We start from the raw sequence: 19,809 nt of genomic DNA, 5'->3' as shown, positions 1-19,809 counted from the left end.
TTGGTCAGGTCTCATCTGGAATACTGCGTTCAGTTCTGGGCACCTCATTTTAAGAAAGATATAGACAAGTTAGAGCGGGTTCAGAAGAGGGCGACGAGGATGATAGCCGGTATGGAGAACAAGTCTTATGAGGAAAGGTTGAAGGAACTTGGCATGTTCAGTCTGGTGAAGAGAAGGCTGAGGGGGGACATGATTGCACTCTTTAAGTACCTGAAGGGCTGTCACATAGAGGAGGGTACAGATTTGTTCTCTGCTGCCCCAGAGGGTAGGACTAGGTCTAATGTTTTTAAGTTGCAGGAGCGTAGATTCAGATTGGATATTAGGAGGAACTTCTTGACAGTAAGGGCGGTTCGGCAATGGAACCGACTGCCTAGGGAGGTGGTGGGATCCCCTTCGCTGGATGTCTTCAAGCAGAGGCTGGACAGCTATCTGCGGGAGATGCTCTAGCTGTGGATTTCCTGCTGTGAGCAGGGGGTTGGACTCGATGGCCTACAAGGCCCCTTCCAACTCTATGATTCTAGGAGGACCAGGATCTCTTCTCAATCGTCCCAGAGTGCAGGACACAGAATAATGGGCTCAAGTTGCAGGAAGCCAGATTTCAGTTGAACATCAGAAAAAACTTCCTGTTAGAGAGGTACAAGAATGGGACCTACGCCTAGGGAGGTGGTGGGCTCTCCAACACTGGAGGCCTTCAAGAGGCAGCTGGACAGCCACCTGTCAGGGATTAAGTTGGATCCTGCACTGAGCAGGTGTTGGACTTGATGGCCTTATAGGCCCCTTCCAGCTCTACTGTTCTATGACTCTGTGAAAGCTTTTGTCTTACTGGCAGAACAGCTGAATGAAAATCTGGTCTGAGAAAAAATCCAAATACTATGTCGGTTCCCACCACCACTATCAAAATGACTTTGTACACAAAGTCTCACCTTATCTTGCGGCATTCAATTCTCCCTCAAGCAAACAAAAATAGAGGCTACCTTGCAGTGATTAACTCCGACAACGTGGCATTTGAGTTAGCCATCAAAACATCCAGCTGGAGGGAAAATCTGACAAGGTGGGGCTTTTATGTGACTGTGCTGGCCTTGGGGGGTGGGGGGTCAGTTGATTACAGTCATGATATTACCTCCTTGGGTATCATTTGGCTGTTCTGCCCCAGGCACCAACTTCTATGAGAGTGCATGTGTGGGTAGAACTCTGGATCTGCAAACAGGCTGGTTCACTGGATATAAGCCAAAGACTGTCCTTGTGCCAGTTTCAAGAATGATTTCTTAGGTTTTGGAATTTACGGTCACTAGAGGTGGTGATTGCCACTAGCTCAGATGGCTTTTGCAGAAGGTTAAACAGTCGCGTGGAGGAGGGGATAGCTACATCCACCATGTTCAGAAGCTGTTATGCCTCTGAGTACCAGCTGCTGCAGACAGTTATACCTCTAAAATGCCAGACTGCTGTTGTGCTCATGTCCTGCTTGCAAGAGGATGTGTTTGGTCATTGTGGGGAATCCCATCAGCCCAGACAGCATGGCCAATGATCAGGGTGATGGGAGCTGTAGTCCAACAACATCTGGAGGACTAGCATGTTGCCTATACCAACCTGTGGCCTCTGGCCTTATCCAGTTGTGGAGCTCTTCTTAGAGAGGATGTTATTTAGTAAACGGATATCCAGCCCTTTCCCCAAGGGAGCAAACAAAGCGGACACAGTGACAGTTAAAAACATCCTTTCATCAGTGATCTTCGGGTTGTCAGAAATAGTCCCCTTTGTTGGAAGTGGGGCAAGAGCAACTCCTGTTTTGTTCTTTTGTTTGTGTTCCAGAAAGGAGATAGAGTTTGGGTCCTCCAGATGGACAGGCTTGTTTACCTTTATCTGTGATGCTCTGACTTCCTTCTGTCGCTAGACTGTGATGCCTTTAGGGAAACTTACCTACACCTCCTCCTTCTACCCTTTCCACTCCTTGGTCCTCTGGCTGTCTGGGAGAGAGGAGACATTCCTTCTCCAAGCATGGGGCTGACTCCCGCACCTGGGCGTTATGCCTCCAACTTAGCTAGTTAGTTAGAACTAGGTTTGCTTTCCTATCTACTATGTATTTCTATAAATAAAGTAGCTTTTCTTATTTTACTAAGTCTCAAGTCTCAGTGATGCTGATGCAGGGTAAAAGCCTGCTTTCTTAGGCAAATGCACGCACACGCTGGCACACTCGCATTTCCACATCTGCTGTTACTCTGCTGCTGTGGTGTTGCTTTAAATGAAATTAAGCACACAAATTACACACAGCGCAACACCCTTCAGCCATCAAATGCCTGGATAAACACAAAAGTTTTCAAATCCTTCCTGCAAGTCCATAGTGATGGAGATAATTGCACCTGACGGGGGGGGCATTCCACAAAAGGGGGCCACCACTACAAAGGCCCCATCATGGATCAGCACCAACTGGGCAGTCCTCAGTGGCAGCATCACCAACAAGGCCTCACCTGCTGATGGGTTCTACCCACACATGCACTCTCATAGAAGTTGGTGCCTGGGGCAGAACAGCCAAATGGTCTGTGATGGTTGATAGTGGAGAAGGTGCTCTTTTAGATACCTGGGTCCCAAGTCATTTAAGTCTTTGTATGCTAGTACCAACAACTTGAATTCGGCCCGGTAGCTCACTGGCAGCCAGTGCAGTGCTTTCAGCACTGCTGACACATGGTCCCATCAGATTGCCCTACTTACCAGCCTAGCAGCTGCATTCTACGCTAACTGCAGCCGCCGGACCATCTTCAAGGGCAGCCCGAGAGAACGGACTAACAGGCAAGCACCCTTCTTTCTATTTTTTTTTTTACTTGGTTTAAATTGTTGCAGCAAAAAGAGATTTGTCAAATGAATCAGCTTTAAAGAACTTCTGGGTGAGCTATAACTCTTCTCTGTTATTCACGAAATTAACAGCTTATCTCTGTTTCTATTGCAAAAAGCTGTTCTGGAAGTGCATTCTAAAGATATAAACAGAAGAGGGATTTCTATTCCGAGGAGAAAAAAAATAAAAAATATGAACTTTGGAACATTATATTGTCTGGGACTATTCTCTTTTTGGTCTATTTTATTTTGACGAATCTGCTTCTTCACGACGCCACTAACTGTTTTGATGCTGGGAACTAAATTTGTTTTGTATTCTTGAACATAGAGAGATAAGGCAGGCTGCTCTGTTTATACTGTGATGTCATCAAGCCTGGAATATTAACCCAATTGTTGCTGAAATAAGAAGTGGTTCTTCTTTATTTTTGTTTTGTTTTGTTTTCGTGGTTTTAAAAATGGCAATCAAGAAAGTGGCTGAGAATCTGGAAGTAATTATGTTTCAGAAAATAATGGATGAGATTGAGATAACGAAACAAACCCTGCGACAGGGCAGTAAGGAGCTGAAAATTGAACTGAGCAAAATGACGCAGGAGCTTAAAGAAATAGGGGATCCTGTGAGAGAGGAGAATGAGATCAGAGATGAGAAAAGAAAAAATAAAGGGAAGATACAAGCCCTGGAGATTGGAACAAATGTGGAATTGGAAAAAGATCTGGAGTGTATGGATATTAGAAATAAAATCTACTGTTTGGAATTTAACGTTATCTCTGAAGAAATTAATGAAGATATTAGAGATAAAGTTATCAATGGCTTGGATAATTTTCTGGACTGGAATGACGTGATGGAGCTTGATATAGAGAAAATCTATGGAATTAACTGCAGCCATGTGACAATGGAAAAACTCTCAAGAGATGAGCCAGTGCATTTTGTAAAAAAGAAGAACAGAGATATGACTTTACAACAATATTTCAGCAACTTATTTAGAATCGATGGCAAGAAAATATTTGGGATAGAGGAAATTCCCATCAGACTCTTATTATATGACTATGGCTATGACAGCAAGATTATTATGGAATACTGATAATGGAAGATTGGACACTGAAATTACTGGACTTAACAGGACTATTGAAGATGGAAGATGGAATTAATAGGGATAATGGAATAATGGCTATTGAAATTATTGGACTTAACAGATTTGATGAGATGGATTAATCGATATGTTTATTTGGACTATGGTTATGACAATAAGATTATTATTATTATTGAGATGGATTAATCGACATGTTTATTTGGAGAAAAATTGATAGATATATTTCTTAAAGAATTGAAACCTCTCTTTGACTTTTTGTGGAAAGAATAAAGTAATGTCTGTGAGATTTGATGATTAATTAAGATAACTACTGGAGGAAAGTGATTTTATAATATAATTTAAGAGACAGGATTGTTATATATTGTAGACCTATAACTGATCTGCGACAAATGGGAAGTCAACATTTTATTTTTTTGTTTAATCATTTTTGTTTTGTTTTTTGTCTTTGAATGTTTTATGATTTTGTTTTGTTTGTTTTATGAAAATCTGAATAAAAATTATTGTAAAAAAAAAAAAAAGGAAAGATGGGAATTGTGGTCCAACAACATCTGGAGGCACACTGGTTGGGAAAGGCTGGGCTATTGAGTGGTCCACTGTTGATAATGCCGCACTGGTCTGTACCAGCTGGTTTACTACTGTGAACAGCTCTGCTGGGTGATTCCCTGAGCATGCAATAGAGGCCGAGAGATACCCTCTCTTCGCTGCCATCACTGTAGTGTGGTAGGAACAACTATGTGCTCTTATGCTGTTTGGTCAGATTCACTCCAAGACTCGCACTACCTGTGCTCTTAGCCAATGTCTGGCCCACTTCATTGCCCAATGCTTCTCAGTAAATCAAGGCACCTCACAGACTCCACGTAGCCAGAGAGGGTGCTTAGGAGAGATTGTGTCGACGGCCCTTTCCATCTCACCATTCGAAGCGAAACTAGGGCCTTGACAGGAGCACCAGCAAGGTTGCCTAGAAAATCCCTCGGAGCATTCAGAAATCTCTCAGCTTTCATCAGTCTCCAGGGGCAGACTGATCTAACTGGCCCTCCATCCCTGCAGGGTGAGTCAGTCGCACCAATACAAACCTCACCAGGGCGTGGTCCATCCATGACAATGGAGTAATATTTACCCCCCTGATCACTGGATCCCTCCCAGTGCCCTCTGTGGAGAAAATCAGGTCTAGGGTATGACCTGCAGTATGCGTTCAGTGCACGATGTATTATGACAGCCCCATGGTTGTCATGGGAGCCATGAAGTCTTCAGCTGGCCCAGACAAGGCAGCACTAACTGGATATTGAAGTCCCCCAGAACTAATGTCCTAGGATTCGCCAAGACCACACCAGAAACTACCTCTGCCAGCTCTGGCAGGCAGGTGGTTGGGCAGTGGGGTGGATGGACCGCCAACAAGATCCCTGCTATGTCTACCTCCCAACAGAAACCGCATCTGTGTAGTGTATTTCTGAACACTAAGGTCTGGGAAAGTCACCAGTCTTCAGACCCAGCTGGTGAGCATCCTGGGAGATCTTCCTGGCTAGTGCCACCACTGGTCCAGCCTCTGTTTGAAGACCGCCAGTGAGGGAGAGAGCACAGCACCCCTCTAGGTAATTGGCTCTTTGGCCAAATCACTCTTGGCTTTTTGTAATGTTCAACCAGATTAAACCCATCAGATCTCGTCCTGCCCTCTGGGAGGCAGCAGAGAACAACTTTGTTCTCTTTTGTGTATTCAAGGATTTGAAGAATGCTATCACCACTCCTCTCTTTTCCAGGCTAAAAATCCTCAGCATGTTGGATTAGACCAATCTTCACCAACCTGCTGTGTGCTCTAGATGTTTCGGAGTGCAACTCCGTGCTGGCTGATGGGAGTTGTTGTCCAAACCGTCTGGAGAGAACTGGATTGCTGAAGGCTGCATTAGGCAGTGGTCCAGTAGGATTACTCTTACTTATGCACATAAAAGGGGGAATTAATGGCAAACAATCACAGAAGGATTTTTTTTTCATTTTTAATTTGCTTTTTGGACAGAAAGAAACCCTCAGGCAGTTGAAAAAAAGAGTGAACTACAAACCGTTTGGAAAATTCTGTGAATAAAACATTTTCTGGCTTTAAAACAAACCCACTCAGACACATATTAGAATGTTGTCTTTGCACAGCGGGAAAAGTCACCAAGAGAAAGCAGGGAGGGGGAGACACAGCGGGAGCACAAAGAGAAAGGCGCTTTTTGGAGCAGCCCAACATGACCCTCGTGGTGGTGGTAACAAAAACAGGTCCCAATCACCTAGCAGTATAAAGATATTGCCCGGCTAGGCCCAGGAGTTTTAAACAGCCTTTGTAGTATGACTTATTCATGATGGTAAGGTGGATTCCCCCCCTAAAAAATAGTATTATTATTTCCCAAAAGTCAGTAAAAACCAGGGATCCAATTTCTGAGATACAGCGACCCCCAACACATCTGGAAAAAGTATTGCCTTGTGACACTACAAAGAGTTAAAAAGATACATTACGACAAAGAGTTATGTATCTCACCCCCCTTTTGAAAAGAGAGCTCCGATGTGCTCATCAGTTGGATTATCAATATTAAACATAAATGACCAGCATCATTATTTTGAAACCCTTAAAGGCACAGCATCCTTATATAAATTTGAGGAGAGGTGGGATTCAAGCGATTGAAATAAAAACAGTGACCAAGAAGTCTGTTGGTCACACCTCAGAGAGTTGTAGTTGGTTCCCTGGTCAGCATCCTCTCTTTCATGAAGGTTTTGTCCCAAAGAAGCCACTTCAAATGTTGGTTGACTTTGGACAGCTGCTCCATCTCACCCCAGTCCTTTCGACAACCTTGCCCTGGAGGCAGACCGATGACTTTCTTTGGACCAAAGACCTTGGACACACCACAGCGGAGGCAGGAAAATGTCACTCTTTCTGGAAACTGTGGCCCAAAGGAGCTGGGACCCTTCTCCCCCCTTGCAAGCGCTCAATGAAAAACCCATTCCATGGCCTGATATAAGCCACATCCAGAAGTTACACTTCCTCTGAGCTGCTGCTTTAGGCAGGCGCTGCTGCATCTGTTCATATGTGAATGACATCGGTAAGCATGAGGACTAGAAACATGCTTTTATGTTTGTTTTTGATAAAAGAAGGAAAATGGAGGGGAAAGATGTGTGCTGGGCACTTCTTTTCTCTCTGGAACCTGCCCTTTGCACTTTTCCTTTCCTTTCCAGATGCCCTCTCAGACTCATGAAAACCCTATTTATAGGGTCGCCATAAGTCGGAATCGACTTGAAGACAGTACATTGACATTTTATTCTGACTTTGCCCCCTTCGTGGGTTTCATAGTGATGGGGTTGGGGGCAGGGAATAAAGTAGCTACAATGATTCATTTAAAAACAATACACATTTCAAAGTGCAAGCCCTCCCACCCCACCATTTTTTTTAGAACCCTACACATTCCACATCACGAATACATGCATGCAGAACGACTCCTTCTGTACCTGTGAGGAAAAGAAGCTTCCTTGCTAAGGCTCTGCAGAAGTGTGTTTTATTTCTTTTAAGTACTTGAAAATAAACGATTGATTTCAACCTACATTTTGGAAAGTTGTAGATTAGAAGCACTGGCATGAAATGGACATCAGCAGGAGCCACTTCAGTTTCTCCACTATTGAGCATGCTCTCCCCTCCCCCGACATACACACACACACAGAGAGAACCTGATTTGACAACCCTATACAGAATGTGGACAATTAGGGATGGCTGGTAGCCATAAAAGCTGAAAATGGAGCTTCCACCTTCCAAGGCAGTATACCTGATTTGGAGATGCTATGGATTAGGATGGTATTTCTCACTGTGCTCTGGTTGTGAGGTTTTCACGGAGCTATGTCCCAAATTGGTTGCCCTCTTAAGAGTTGACTTCCAGGTTTGGTACCCAAAACAGTCACCCCAGGAGAGATTGAGGTGGCTTGGCCTGAAATCCCACACAAACCAATACCACTAAATGCACTAGTTGATCTTCCTTTCACATGTGCCAGTGAGTGTGTGTGTGGGGGGGGAAGGAACAAGGGCCTTCCCTTCCCCTGCTAAGACACACATCAATTATATTTCACAAAGAAGCTGGTCAGGAGATGGCCGCTCTTTATTAGGCTGTTCTGAAAGAACAGTAGAAGAAAGCATGTTCTTGTACTTAATGAGAACAGTGGGTTCTCGTGGCGGAAGATGATCTTTTTATGGTCTGAAGCAAAAGCTACAGAGCCCCTTTGACAGCCAAGAGAAACCACAAAGCAACTGATGCCAAGCTTCCATCACCAAAGAATATTGCATGATGCCCGTGGAGACTGATAGCTCCAACATCAGCAGGGCAGCCTGAGCTGTCCAAGGTTCTGAAATCCTTTCCCACGTCAATTTTGCATAGAAAACTATGAGCTGTATTGAACTCCGAGTAGACCCACTGAAATGAATGGACCCAAGTTAGTCAATGGGTCTACTCTGAGTAGGACTGACACGGGCTACAACCCATTCTTTCGTAGCCCACCGTCCGGTGACAAGGTCTGCTTTGCCCCTTGCAAAGACAAGCACAAGCTTTTTGCGGATTTCTTGGCTTGGGCAAAATAAGGGGGCAGTCAGGTGCAATGAAAGGAAGCAGAATAAACTGGACCTATACTGTAAAGGTAGTGGAGGAGAGGAGGACTCAAAGTGGGACTACACGTGGATCTTTATCAAAGAGCAGTCAGTCGTGTCTAAACAAACAAAAATGCCTAGCGCCTTTCAGCTGATGAGAACCTTCTTCAAGAGAACAAGACGGCAGTTCTCCTATCAAGGCAACATCTGCCTGGGATGTGGGGAAGGATTCAAATGTGGTATTGCCCTCCTACAGCTTAACGTGGTACAGTCTGCTCTCCCACCTCTGGACTCTCCCCCACCCCACATTCTCCTGCATAGGGGAAGGGCCCTAGCTCCGTGGAAGAGCATCTGCTTTGCATTCAAAAGGTCCCAAGTTCTCCAGGTGGGGCTGGAGGATGTCCCATCTGAACACCTGGAGAACCGCTGCCAGTCAGTGCAGACAATATTGAGTGAGATGGACCAACGGCCTTGCTCAGTCTAAGGCAGCTTCTCATGTGTAGATCTGCCCAATAGACACCAGCGAGTGACGTGCTTAAGGTGGGAAGCAAGGTGAAATACTCATGCTCTGCTGCTTCACCAGGTTCTTTGCCATGTTTCCTCTCCTACCTTCTGTGGCAAGGATTCTAAGGTTGCAGAGGCCGGCGAGGCAGGCAGGCAAAGGAGCTGGGGGGCATCAGAGCACAGGGGCTGCTCTCCACTTTGCAGCTCATGCACATCGGTCTCTGGTTTCTATCTGGTAGTACCAAGTGTGCCAAGTTGGACACCACCGAGCAATCTGGCAGGGGTGTCTTGCTGCTTTAGGGAACATGAAAAGAGCCATGGTGGAGCTATTTAAAGGCAAGGTGGCCATCTCCAGGCTAGGCCCTGGTGGTTACCGTGCACTCTCATAAAAAGAAACCAGCCCAGATGCTGTCATGTGAACCACAACCTTGCCAATTAGATTAGAAATGGTTCAGTCTTGTGTAGGAGACTCATCTTCCTGCCAAAGACAGAGCGAAACCTGAGAAATGCGACTGGGAACAGAACAGCAGTGGCAGTCAGCAGCTCCTTTGAACCCCTGTTGAATGCTATTTTGCACCATGTGTCACTAGTGTAAATCCCAGCCCACTAACTACCAAATTGTGGGTCAACAGATGCTAGTACGCCCAGAATAAACAAACTTGAAATAACAAAATACTCTGAGGAGACCCACATTCTGTCACAGAGGAGGTTTTCTGCTGTCTTTCTGCCCAATTCACTGCTCTAGCTTTGCAGGCTAATCCTCTTCCTCTGGAGGGGGATAATCCTGCTGCTTTCTTTGATTGAGCAATCCCATCTCCCCCAGTGCAGAAGAGGCTTCCCATTGAGTCACTGGATGGATGTGAGTCACCACTCTGGAATTTGCCTCCTAATCAGGAGCCATGCAGACCCACACAGCAGAAGGAGCCTTTAGAAGGCAAGTGATTCTCACACAGCCCAAAATTTAACTCTTTGGAGTGTAAGAATGAAATGCACTTCAAATTTTAATTCAGAAAAGAGTGCATCTGACATGGCCCCAAAGGAACAATCAGGAACTTAGTGATCCTGAAGCAAGGCGTGCTTTCACCACCTATCAGCTGATGTGCAGTGGGAGTATGGCTTGCTCCAGGAGCATGAAGGGGTGTGCACTAAACCCACTGCTAAAATAGAGAAGAAACCCTGTCTTTTACTAAAGGTCTCAGTGCAAAGCCCTTCATAATCCTGGAGCAAGTCTCTCTGAAGGGGCGCTGGCCGCATCATGGTCAGGTGATTGGGCCCAGGTGGTAGAGGGTAGGGAGATAAAAAAATCTACCCAGTCAGGGGGAAAAGGTTCCTCGCCCCTTCTTTAGCAGTTCCATATCGGACGGACAGCAGACAGGTGTAATTTTTCCTGGCACAGCAATGCAGTGATGGGGAAATCTTTAGCAGTTGAGCTTTTAAAAAAATGCACAAAGCTTTTTACAGCGGGGTAAGCAGACTTCAGACCTGCAGGATTAGTAGATGTAGTTTCTACTAGAACCCTGAGATCCACCAACAGGAATGTTCCAGACTTTACAAATTGTAACCCCTCCCTCCCCCTTTCCACTTGTCCTCATTCTTTCCCCATTCACTTGATGCAATCCCCCCTTCTAGCAAGACAACAGCACGTGCACACGCACACACACACATGCACACCACATGGAACTCAACCAGGAAACTCTGTGCCGACTTGACCAGAGAGACATTCACTTGCAACATGCTTAACTGGAAGAGGAGTGGTTCCCAGGGGTTTACAGCAGCCTGAAAGAGAAGCCCAGCCTGCTAGCCAAGATGCATTGCTTCTGGGGACAGGGATTCTGTGGGTGCCCAGAGGTACTCTTAGCTAGCAAGCAGTGGGGTGGGAAAAACCAGCGTGAGTGCGTGCACAGGAGATGCAGTTGCAGAGGCTCCAAACAGCCAAGCATGGCTCCAGTGAAACTCTGGCTCCACGTCTGCCTGGCCCTGTTCCAGGCCGGAAGCTCCAGAGAAACAATTCACACCTGCCTCTGCTTCTGCGATGCCACCCCGAATACAGGAAGGGGATGGTCCCCCTCCTCTCCGTATTTGATCAGCAGGCCCACTTGCAATGTGAATGATGCAATGATGCCATGCCACACATTCCTTGGAATGTGGCTAGACGTTCCCGGGGCTCAAGGAGGGGAGAGCAAGAGGCAGCGCTGCTGCTGTGGTCCCCAACCCTGCACCTGCCGTGGCATTTCACTCCTGAGCAAGCAAAGCAGGCTCCATCCCCCACGTTGGCTCAGAGGCAGCACGTCAGAGGTGCAGGGGGCAGGGCTTGAGCACTGGAAAGGAGGTGGTGGGAGTGAAATCTCTCTCCTGTGGGCCAGGGGGTCAGACGGTGCTGCCTGCGTCCTAGGAATATGGGGAAAGAAGCCCCAGCTCCCCACAGGGACTTAACCCAAGCTGTGCCCTCCAGATGTTGTTGGACTCCAACTCTCATCAGCCAGCATAACTAATGGTCTGGCATGATGAGAGTTAGAGTCCAACAACATCTGAAGGGCACCAGGTTGGGGAAGTCTGGCTTGTTCACTCTTCCTGTCTGTCTTTCACAGTGGTGGCTGACGGCTCTATGTCAGCGGGGCAGTGTAATCCGCTAAGGGTTTTAGTCTGAAGCTTCAAGGAGCTGTCCAAGGCACTTCAAGGAGGCCTCTAGTTCTTTGGACAGTTGCTTGGAAGTGTAGGCTAAACCCCAGAGTGGATTACTCTGCCCCACTGACACGGAGGCACCAGCGGCCACTGATCCTTCAATGACAACACTAGTTTTCCCAGGACCCTTATCCTGCAAGGCTCAAGCCCTCTAGTCATGCAATGATATCATGGAGAAATGGAATGCACACAGCTCTCAGCCCGCACCCCGGGACCAAGAACAGCCAATTTAGGGAAGGGAATGCAGATTGCTTTGCCTCCCTGTCAACAGCCCCTGTGAGAAATCCTGACACCTTCCCTGTGCCCCACACCACCCCCGCCTTTCAAGCCCTTGGCTTTTGGTAACAGCCCCATCCGGAGGATGCGTCGTAGAATTGTTTGATACAGAAATTCATGCACAGTTTTACATCATCTTATAAAGTACTGGGAGAGGACATAGGATCATTAAAAAAATGGAAAATTCCTGATCAGCTCCAGCTGGTTGGCACAGCTGGAAGGAAGCAAAAAGAAGGAGCGCAGCATTCTTCCCCTGGGACGTTTCCCCCAGAGGGGAACCAAGTGTGCTGGGTTTGGTCCAGCCCAGCGATGACAATGTGGGTTTTGCTACAGTGCTCTAAATCCTCTTAGCGCCTCGGCCTCCTCTTCCCTCCGGCTTTTTGCAAAACGCGCAAGAGAGATCGGAGTCTGGTTTCTTTGGTGCTTTGCCCAAGTCCTTGTTACAAAATCCAGACCACAAGGAGAAGGAAACTTTTTAGAGAGGTGGGGCAGGAAAGAGGAAGAGAGACAGAGACAGAACTGAACAGCAATCACAATGGCCTCCGGCGGCTCTGCTTCTAGGAGGCCGAACCGACAGAGTCTGAGTGGTACGTGACGTACCCGGAGGAGGCTGAAGGCAAACTCAGGAAGCTGCTGGCACTCCCGTTTTTCTGCAGCTCCTCTCCGTCGCCCCAGGCGGGACTGAGAGCTGTCCGAAAGCCCTCTGACTCAAAGCAACTGCTGCTGGCCGGGTGATCCTCTGGGGCCTGGTCCTCACACAACTCGATGTGAATCTGCTTGAGGCAAGGGGTGCCGGCACTCCCTTTGGGAAAGAGGGTCTTGGTGTCCTCCTGGGCAAGAAAAGGCCCTGGGACTGTCAGGGAGCTTCCCCGTCCCTGGGCTGAGAGGCGCCTTAGCCCCTGTGGCTCCCGCTCGAAAGTGGTCAGAGGGAAGTTGGTCAGGGCCACGGCGGCTGAGCAATGCCGGAAGGTATCTGGGATTAAGGAGACGGAAGCCGAGCGCAAGGGGGACTTCCTGTGGCTGGGCACGGGGCTGGCGTCCATGAAATTCACCACCTCCTCCTTGCTGAAGCACTTGTAGCCGCCACTGCCATCCTTGCAGAAGTCTTCGCAAGAGAAGGGCTTGAGGGACAAGGCACTCTCGGCAGACTTCAGGCGCTTGCCGTAGGGATGCCCTTCCTCCTGGTAGGAGAGGAGGCTGCTCCTCCTACGCTCGTAGCTGTGCCGTGGGATGAGAAGGTGGGCCAGCCCAGTGGCCATTTCCTCGCCTGCCCCACAGTGCTGGAGATAGGCCGAAATCTGCCCAGTCGTCCAGATGTCCGTTTCGTCGTGGGAGAAGCGCCTGGTGGGAGGAACCTGCAGCAGGAGAGGAGAGAAGCCACAGAGCTGTTAGTACCTCTTCCTCCGCTGGTCGAGGGCCCAGCGGTGCCAGCAGCTTCACCAAGGGTGGGGGAGTCGGGGGCACGGACCCAGATCGCCCAGATGCTCCTTGGATGGGAACATCAGCCGGAAGGAAGGACCATTCTCGGACTACTGGAGAAACTAAAGCAGTGTGGAGAGAGCGAACATCACATGCTGGTCCTCCTCCCCCTAGCTGCCTGGATCTACACCTCCAGCAGAAAGAGGAAGGAGCAAAGATGCGGCCAGACTGCTTTCCCAGCCCTCCCGGACTGTGGGTCACATGATCTGGGAGGGGAGAGGTTAGCTTGTCTTAGACCAGAGAGCGTTGCAAAGGCTCCTGAGGGGTCTGGCAGCTTCAGACCACCCTCACTACCCCACTCCTCACTGCACAGCCCCGAGCACCAGAATCCACAGCTCTAGAGGCCTCTGTTGTTTCTGTTGCTCATCTTGTATATGTCAGTTGTCCAAACTCTGCAGTTTCAAGATGTCCTAGCAGGACTGGGAAATTGAGCAGCTGAGAAATAGTACCTGGCCGGGATTTAAGATCATCTGCCTCTGGTCTCCTCTGTGTGCCTGGAGGGAAAGACGTTAAACTGACAGGCACGCGGGAGAGAGCCTTTTCAGCTGTGGCCCCCAAGCTTTGGAATACCCTACCCCAAGAAGTCCACTCTCCTCCCTCCCTGATGGTTTTCCGGAGACTTCTGAAAACGACCTTGTTCCAGAGAGCCTTTGGGAGAGACTGAAGGTAGAGCCTGACACTTATTTTATGCCTTCTACATTAAATTTTACCCTTTTAATCCTCTTTAGTACCACTCCCTATATATATGTATATATGTGTGTGTGTGTGTTGCATTTTATGTATTTTAATTGTATCTTATGTATTTTAATTTATTTTAATGTTTTTGTGATTTTATTGTTTACAATTTTATTATGTACGTGTTTGATTTTATTTTTGTAAGCTGCCCTGAGTGCCCTATTGTAGGGTAGAAGGGCGGGATGGAAATATTTTAAACAAACAAATAAATAACTCAAAGAGGCCTGGGTAACACCAGCTCGTTCTTTCTAGAGATGGAGAATCAGCCACGGTTAGGTTTCATCTTCCCTCACTGCAATCCAATACTTGCATAGCGCCCATAAGAGGGCCCATTTGAATACCTGCTGCCTCTCCTCTGACCCCCATCCATCTCCAGACTGAGCAGATGCAGACCCTATATGGCTTTGCTGTCAGCTTTCATCCCTACCCCAATTCCCTCATCACTCTGGTTACCACCTAGCTTGGGGTGGCCAACCTGGTGCCCTCCAGATGTTGTTGGACTCATCGTTCCCATCAGCATTGCCAAGGGTCAGGCAAGGTGGGCACTGCAGTCCAACAATATCTGGAGGGCGTATTGGCTACCGTTGGTGTAGCCTGAGGAAGAGTTCTGGAGGACTCAAAAGGTTGCACGCTAATTTGTGATATTTTGGTTGGCCTAATAAATGTTTTTTTCTGGACCAATATGACTACCTTTGCCTTCTCTACAAATAGTTCTAGTTTGGAGGTCTTTTAAATTCAAAAAAGGCCTCTGTCCGTTATCATAATTCTTGGTTCTCACCTTCTCCCCACTATTTTATCCTCACAACAACCCTATGAGGAAGGCTATGCTAAGACACAATGACTAGCCCAACGTCACCCAATGAGCTTCATGACTGAGTGAGGATTTGAACTTGGGTCTCCGTAGTCCTGCCTTCCCTAAGCTGGTACCTTCCATATGTTGCTGGACTCTATACCCTCTATCATTCTGGACCATTGGCCATACTGGTTGGGGCTGATGGAAGTTGGGATTCAACATCTGGAGGGCACAGGTTGAGGAAGGATGCTTTAGCCACTGCACTGCACTGCCTTTCTTGGGATGTATAGAGATGACTTAATCCCAAACGAATGTCATGGGATTGTGGTTAATTTACTAGTCGCAGTAGAAATGGAAACCACCAGCCAGTGGGAAGGGACCAAAGGACCAAGCACAGCAAGCACCTTGACCCAGGTTCAGAATGTCTTATTCAAAGCAAAGTTCATGTGCTTTGTTAGTAGGAATGGACAAATCTGTCAGCTTCTGTGGGGGGGGGGTTGCCTGTCAGATGTTGGACTCCAACTCATAAAGAGTCTGCTGGATCAGGCCAAAGAGGGTCCATCTAGTCCAGCATCCTGTTCTCATAGTGGCCAGCCAGATGCCTAAATGAAAAGCCCCCAAGAGGGACCTGAGGACAACAGCACTCTCTCCGCTGGGGATTCCCGGCAACTGGCATTCAGAAGCATCCACCTCTGACAGTGCAGGGAGAACATGGCCATCGTGGCTAAGAGCTACTGAGAGGCTTCGCTTCTGTGAATTTGTTTAATCCTCTTTTAAAGCCATCCAAGTTGGTGGCCATCATGGCCTCTCTTAGGAGCAAATCCCATAGTTCAACAATGCCCTGGGTGAAGAAGTACTTCCTTTCGTCTGTCCTGAATCTTCCAACATTCAGCTTCACTGGATGTCCCCGAGTTCTAGTGTTAGGAGAGAGGGAGAAAAACTTTTCTCTATCCGCTTTCTCCATGCCATGCATAATTTCATATAATCATGGAATCATAGTTAGAAGGGGTCTCTAAGGCCATTGAGTCCAATGCAGGAATCCAACTTAAAGCATCCCCGACAGGTGGCTGTCCAGCAGCCTCTTGGATGCCTCCAGGGTTGGAGAGCCCACCACCTCCCTAGGTCATTGGTTCGATTGTCGTACCGCTCTAACAGTTGGGAAGCTTTTCCTGATGTTCAGTTTTATACACTTCTAGCATGTCACCCGACTTGCCTTTTCTGTAAACCAAAAAGCCTCAAATGCTGCAACCTTTCCTCATAGGGGAGTAGCCCCATCCCCTTGATCATTCTGGTTGCCCTTTTTTGTCCTTTTCCAGCTCTACAATATCCTTTTTGAGGTGAGGCGTTGAGAACTGTACACAGTATTCCACATGAGGCCGTACCATGGATTTGTACAATGGCATTATGATATGGGCAGTTTTACTTTCAGCCCTTTTCCTAATGCTTCCTAGGATGGAATTCAACTTTCTCACAGCTGCCGCACACTGGGTCGACATCTTCATTGAGCTACCTGCTATGACCAGCCTAAGGTCTCATTCCTGGTCAGTCACAGCCAGTTTAGACCCCAGGAGCATAGATGTGAAATTATTATTTTTTGCCCTAGTGCACATAATGTGTTTATATTGAATTGCAGTTGACATTTTACTGCCCATTCAGTCGGTTTGGAGGGGTCCTTTGGGAGCTCTTCACAATCTGTTTTAACCACTGTGAACTATTTGGTATCATCGGCAAACGTGGCCTCCTCACTGCTCACCCCTAAGTCTAAACAATTTATGAACAAGTTAACAAGCACAGGTTCCAATACTGATCCTTGGGGGACTCCACTGTCTACACCCCTCCACTGGGAGAATTATCCCTCTAGTTCCTCTTTCTTCACCCGTTCCTGATCCACAACGCTCAAATTGCCAGGGATGGCGAGAGATGCAGCCCAACAACATTTGCAGGTCACCAGGTTGGAGAACGCTGCTCGGAGGGTATGCAACTGACAGCCCAGAGGCCCCGATTAGTTCTCAGGCATGTTTCATTTAGTCCACAGAAAAACCCAGACTTCCTCCCTAGTGCTGTCATGCAGTTCAACCACTTTCCTTTGAGCTGACACAGGTACTTTCACTTTTGATGCAAAGAGCAGCAAAACGCTTGTCCAGAATTCTTCCCTATGCACCTCAGCTGTTTGCTGCTGCATCCAAGCAAATTTACAGCATACAACAGCGGAAGAGGAACATCCATAGAATCATAGAATTGTAGAGTTTGAAGGGGTCTCTAAGGCCATCCAGTCCAACCCCCTGTTCAATGCAGGAACCCAACATAAAGCATACCTGACAGGTGGCTGTCCAGCTGCCTCTTGGATGCCTCCAGTGTTGGAGAGCCCACCACCTCCCTAGGTCATTGGTTTCATTGTTGTACCACTCTAACAGTTATGAAATCCAAGTCTAAGGCAGTATACATTTGAATACCAATTGCTGGGGACAAACAATAAGACAGACTTTCTGCCTTCATGCCTAGCATGAGCTTACTGGGTGCATTTGATCAGCCACTCTGTGAAACAGAATGCTGTGCTAAATGCTGCCCTCCTTGCACTAGTCCATCAGGACTTTTCATACAAATTATTAGATCAGTTCACGGTGAGATGGAAAGGGAGACTGTGTGCAAAACCAGAAACATATCAAACAACAACTGCCAGCTAGTAAAGAATGGAGCTGCCATGTTCTAAGGCAGTCTACCTCTGAATGCCAATCACTACAGGTAGCGAAAGAACAGGGAAGGGCTGATGCCTGCAGGCCTGCTTGTAAGCATCCCAGGGGATCTCGCTGACTACAGTTGGAAAGAGGATGCAGAGACTTTTATATGATCCGTAGAATCATAGGCTTTTAGAGTTGAAAGGAACCTTAGAGATCATCCAGTCCAACCCTCCATTCAGTGCAGGATCTAACACGATGCCTTTCCCAACCTGGCCTGTGGCTAATGGGAGTTGTAGCCCAAAACTTCTGGAGGTTGCCAGGTTGTGGGAGGCTGAGCCAGGTGGCCATCCAGGCCCTGCTTTACTGCCTTCAGTGATGGAGAGACCACCACCTCCCAGAGCACTTTGGGTTCCCATGTTGAACAGTGTATGTGTATACCATTGGGAAATTTCCCTTACTGTTTCGGTAGGATCTGCTTCCCAGCAATTTCCCCACATCAGTTCAAGTCCAGCCCTCTGGAGCAACAGAAAATAAATCTGCTCCATCTTCCAGCAAGGCCTTAAGGACTGTCAAAACCATCACTGCTGATAACTCTAGGGAGGAAACAGGTTAAAGAGTCTGCTCCCCTTTCCTCAGCTCTGGTGGGTGGTAGAAATTAGCTAGACCTTTGCTTCTCCTGTTACCTGGGCTGTGACTCAATCCCACAGTGACCAGCAAAGTTCTCCCTCCACTTCCCTGCCCCCCCTCTAGTCCCATTCAAACCCTCTCACCTGGAGATATTGCATTTTGTCCTCTGGGGGAGGCTTTGTGGGGGAGGCCTGGGGGAGGCCTCTCTCCAGTGCCGAGAGGTCATATTTGGCAATGTGGTCCAAGGTCAAGACGTCCCCAGCAAAGCTGTAATCATAGGGTCGCTCATATCTCAGATCGGTGTGAATCGCCCCATCCAGGCTGTTTTCTGTGGTCCCAGGGAAGCAAAGAAAAGGGACATGATGCAGAGGAACCCACTGCCAAGAATTCTGGATTTCTGGCTTTCATTTGGGGAAAAAGAGCAACTACTCGCCAGTCTCTCCTCCTTTATAGAATGTGCTATACAGCCTAAACAATGGAAAATTGTGTTGGAATCTATACAGAATGTGTCTTTAGGTTTGAAATGAGACTGATCCAGCAAAAAGAAAAAAAAAAGGTTTTGTGTATATTGGACTCCACAATGTCTCTACATGAAGGCACTGTCTAGTACAGGTAGATGCTAGAGGTGTAATGCTGAAAATGTGTTCCTGAAGCATGCAATGTGGGCTTGTCCAGCGATATACACTTTTTGCTCTGAAGTTGTTGTCCTTAATTTTGTACTGACGAAATCCTTGATATTTGCAGATGTTCAAGTATTTATTTATTATTTAATTTTTATCCCGCCCTTCCTCCCAGCAGGAGCCCAGGGCGGCAAACAAAGCACTAAAAATACTTTAAAACATCATAAAAACAAATCTTAAAATACATTAAAACAAAACAGCATTAAAAGCATTTTTTAAAAAACAACATAAAAAAGGGTTAAAACATTGTTATAAACATATTAAGCAATTCTAACAGAGATGCAGACTGGGATAGGTCTCAACCTAAAAGGCTTGTTGAAAGAGGAAAGTACTATTAAATTATTTTTCTGTACTATGGGGATTAATGGCAGGACCACAAAAGTGGATTTTGTAAGCCCTAAGAGACTTATAATCCGAGCTTCAAAGAATAAACACTCACCATCTTATACACAATAGTCTGAGGACCTCACTGCCCTTGCTACATTTGAAATATTTTCTATAAATGTCAATGTCATGTGGACATCTCTTTAGACATCTGGAGGGTTTACTGGAAACAAAACCCTATGAGGAGAGACTAAAAGAACTGGGAACGTTTAGCCTGGAGAAGAGAAGACTGAAGGGAGATATGATAGCACTGTTCAAATATTTGAAAGGTTGCCACACAGAGGAGGGCCAGGATCTCTTCTCAGTCGTCCCACAGTGCAGGACATGGAATAATGGGCTCAAGTTGCAGGAAGCCAGATTTCAACTGGACATCAGGAAAAACCTCCTGTTACAGCCATACGACAATGGAACCAATGACCTAGGGAGGTGGTGGGCTCTCCAACCCTGGAAGCATTCAAGAGGCAGCTGG

General features: G+C 47.2%; 1 protein-coding gene across 1 annotated transcript in view; it reads right to left on the bottom strand.

Moving 5' to 3' along the window:
• Window positions 1–11,511: 11,511 nt before the first annotated feature.
• Window positions 11,512–19,809, bottom strand: part of GPR153 (G protein-coupled receptor 153) — a 56,382-nt gene continuing 48,084 nt past the window's right edge. Inside the window, exons 5-6 of the mRNA XM_061601843.1 lie at window positions 18,420–18,604; window positions 11,512–13,319 (exon numbers count right to left, since the gene is read on the bottom strand). Coding sequence (XP_061457827.1) covers window positions 12,522–13,319; window positions 18,420–18,604 — 983 coding nt within the window. The 3' untranslated portion in view covers window positions 11,512–12,521. The remainder of the gene's footprint in view (window positions 13,320–18,419; window positions 18,605–19,809) is intronic.

Source organism: Rhineura floridana, chromosome 18 (assembly GCF_030035675.1).
Source record: "Rhineura floridana isolate rRhiFlo1 chromosome 18, rRhiFlo1.hap2, whole genome shotgun sequence".
Lineage (NCBI taxonomy): Eukaryota > Metazoa > Chordata > Lepidosauria > Squamata > Rhineuridae > Rhineura > Rhineura floridana.
The sequence above is the reverse complement of the archived record's forward strand: the minus strand, read 5'-3'. Positions and strand labels throughout refer to the sequence as shown.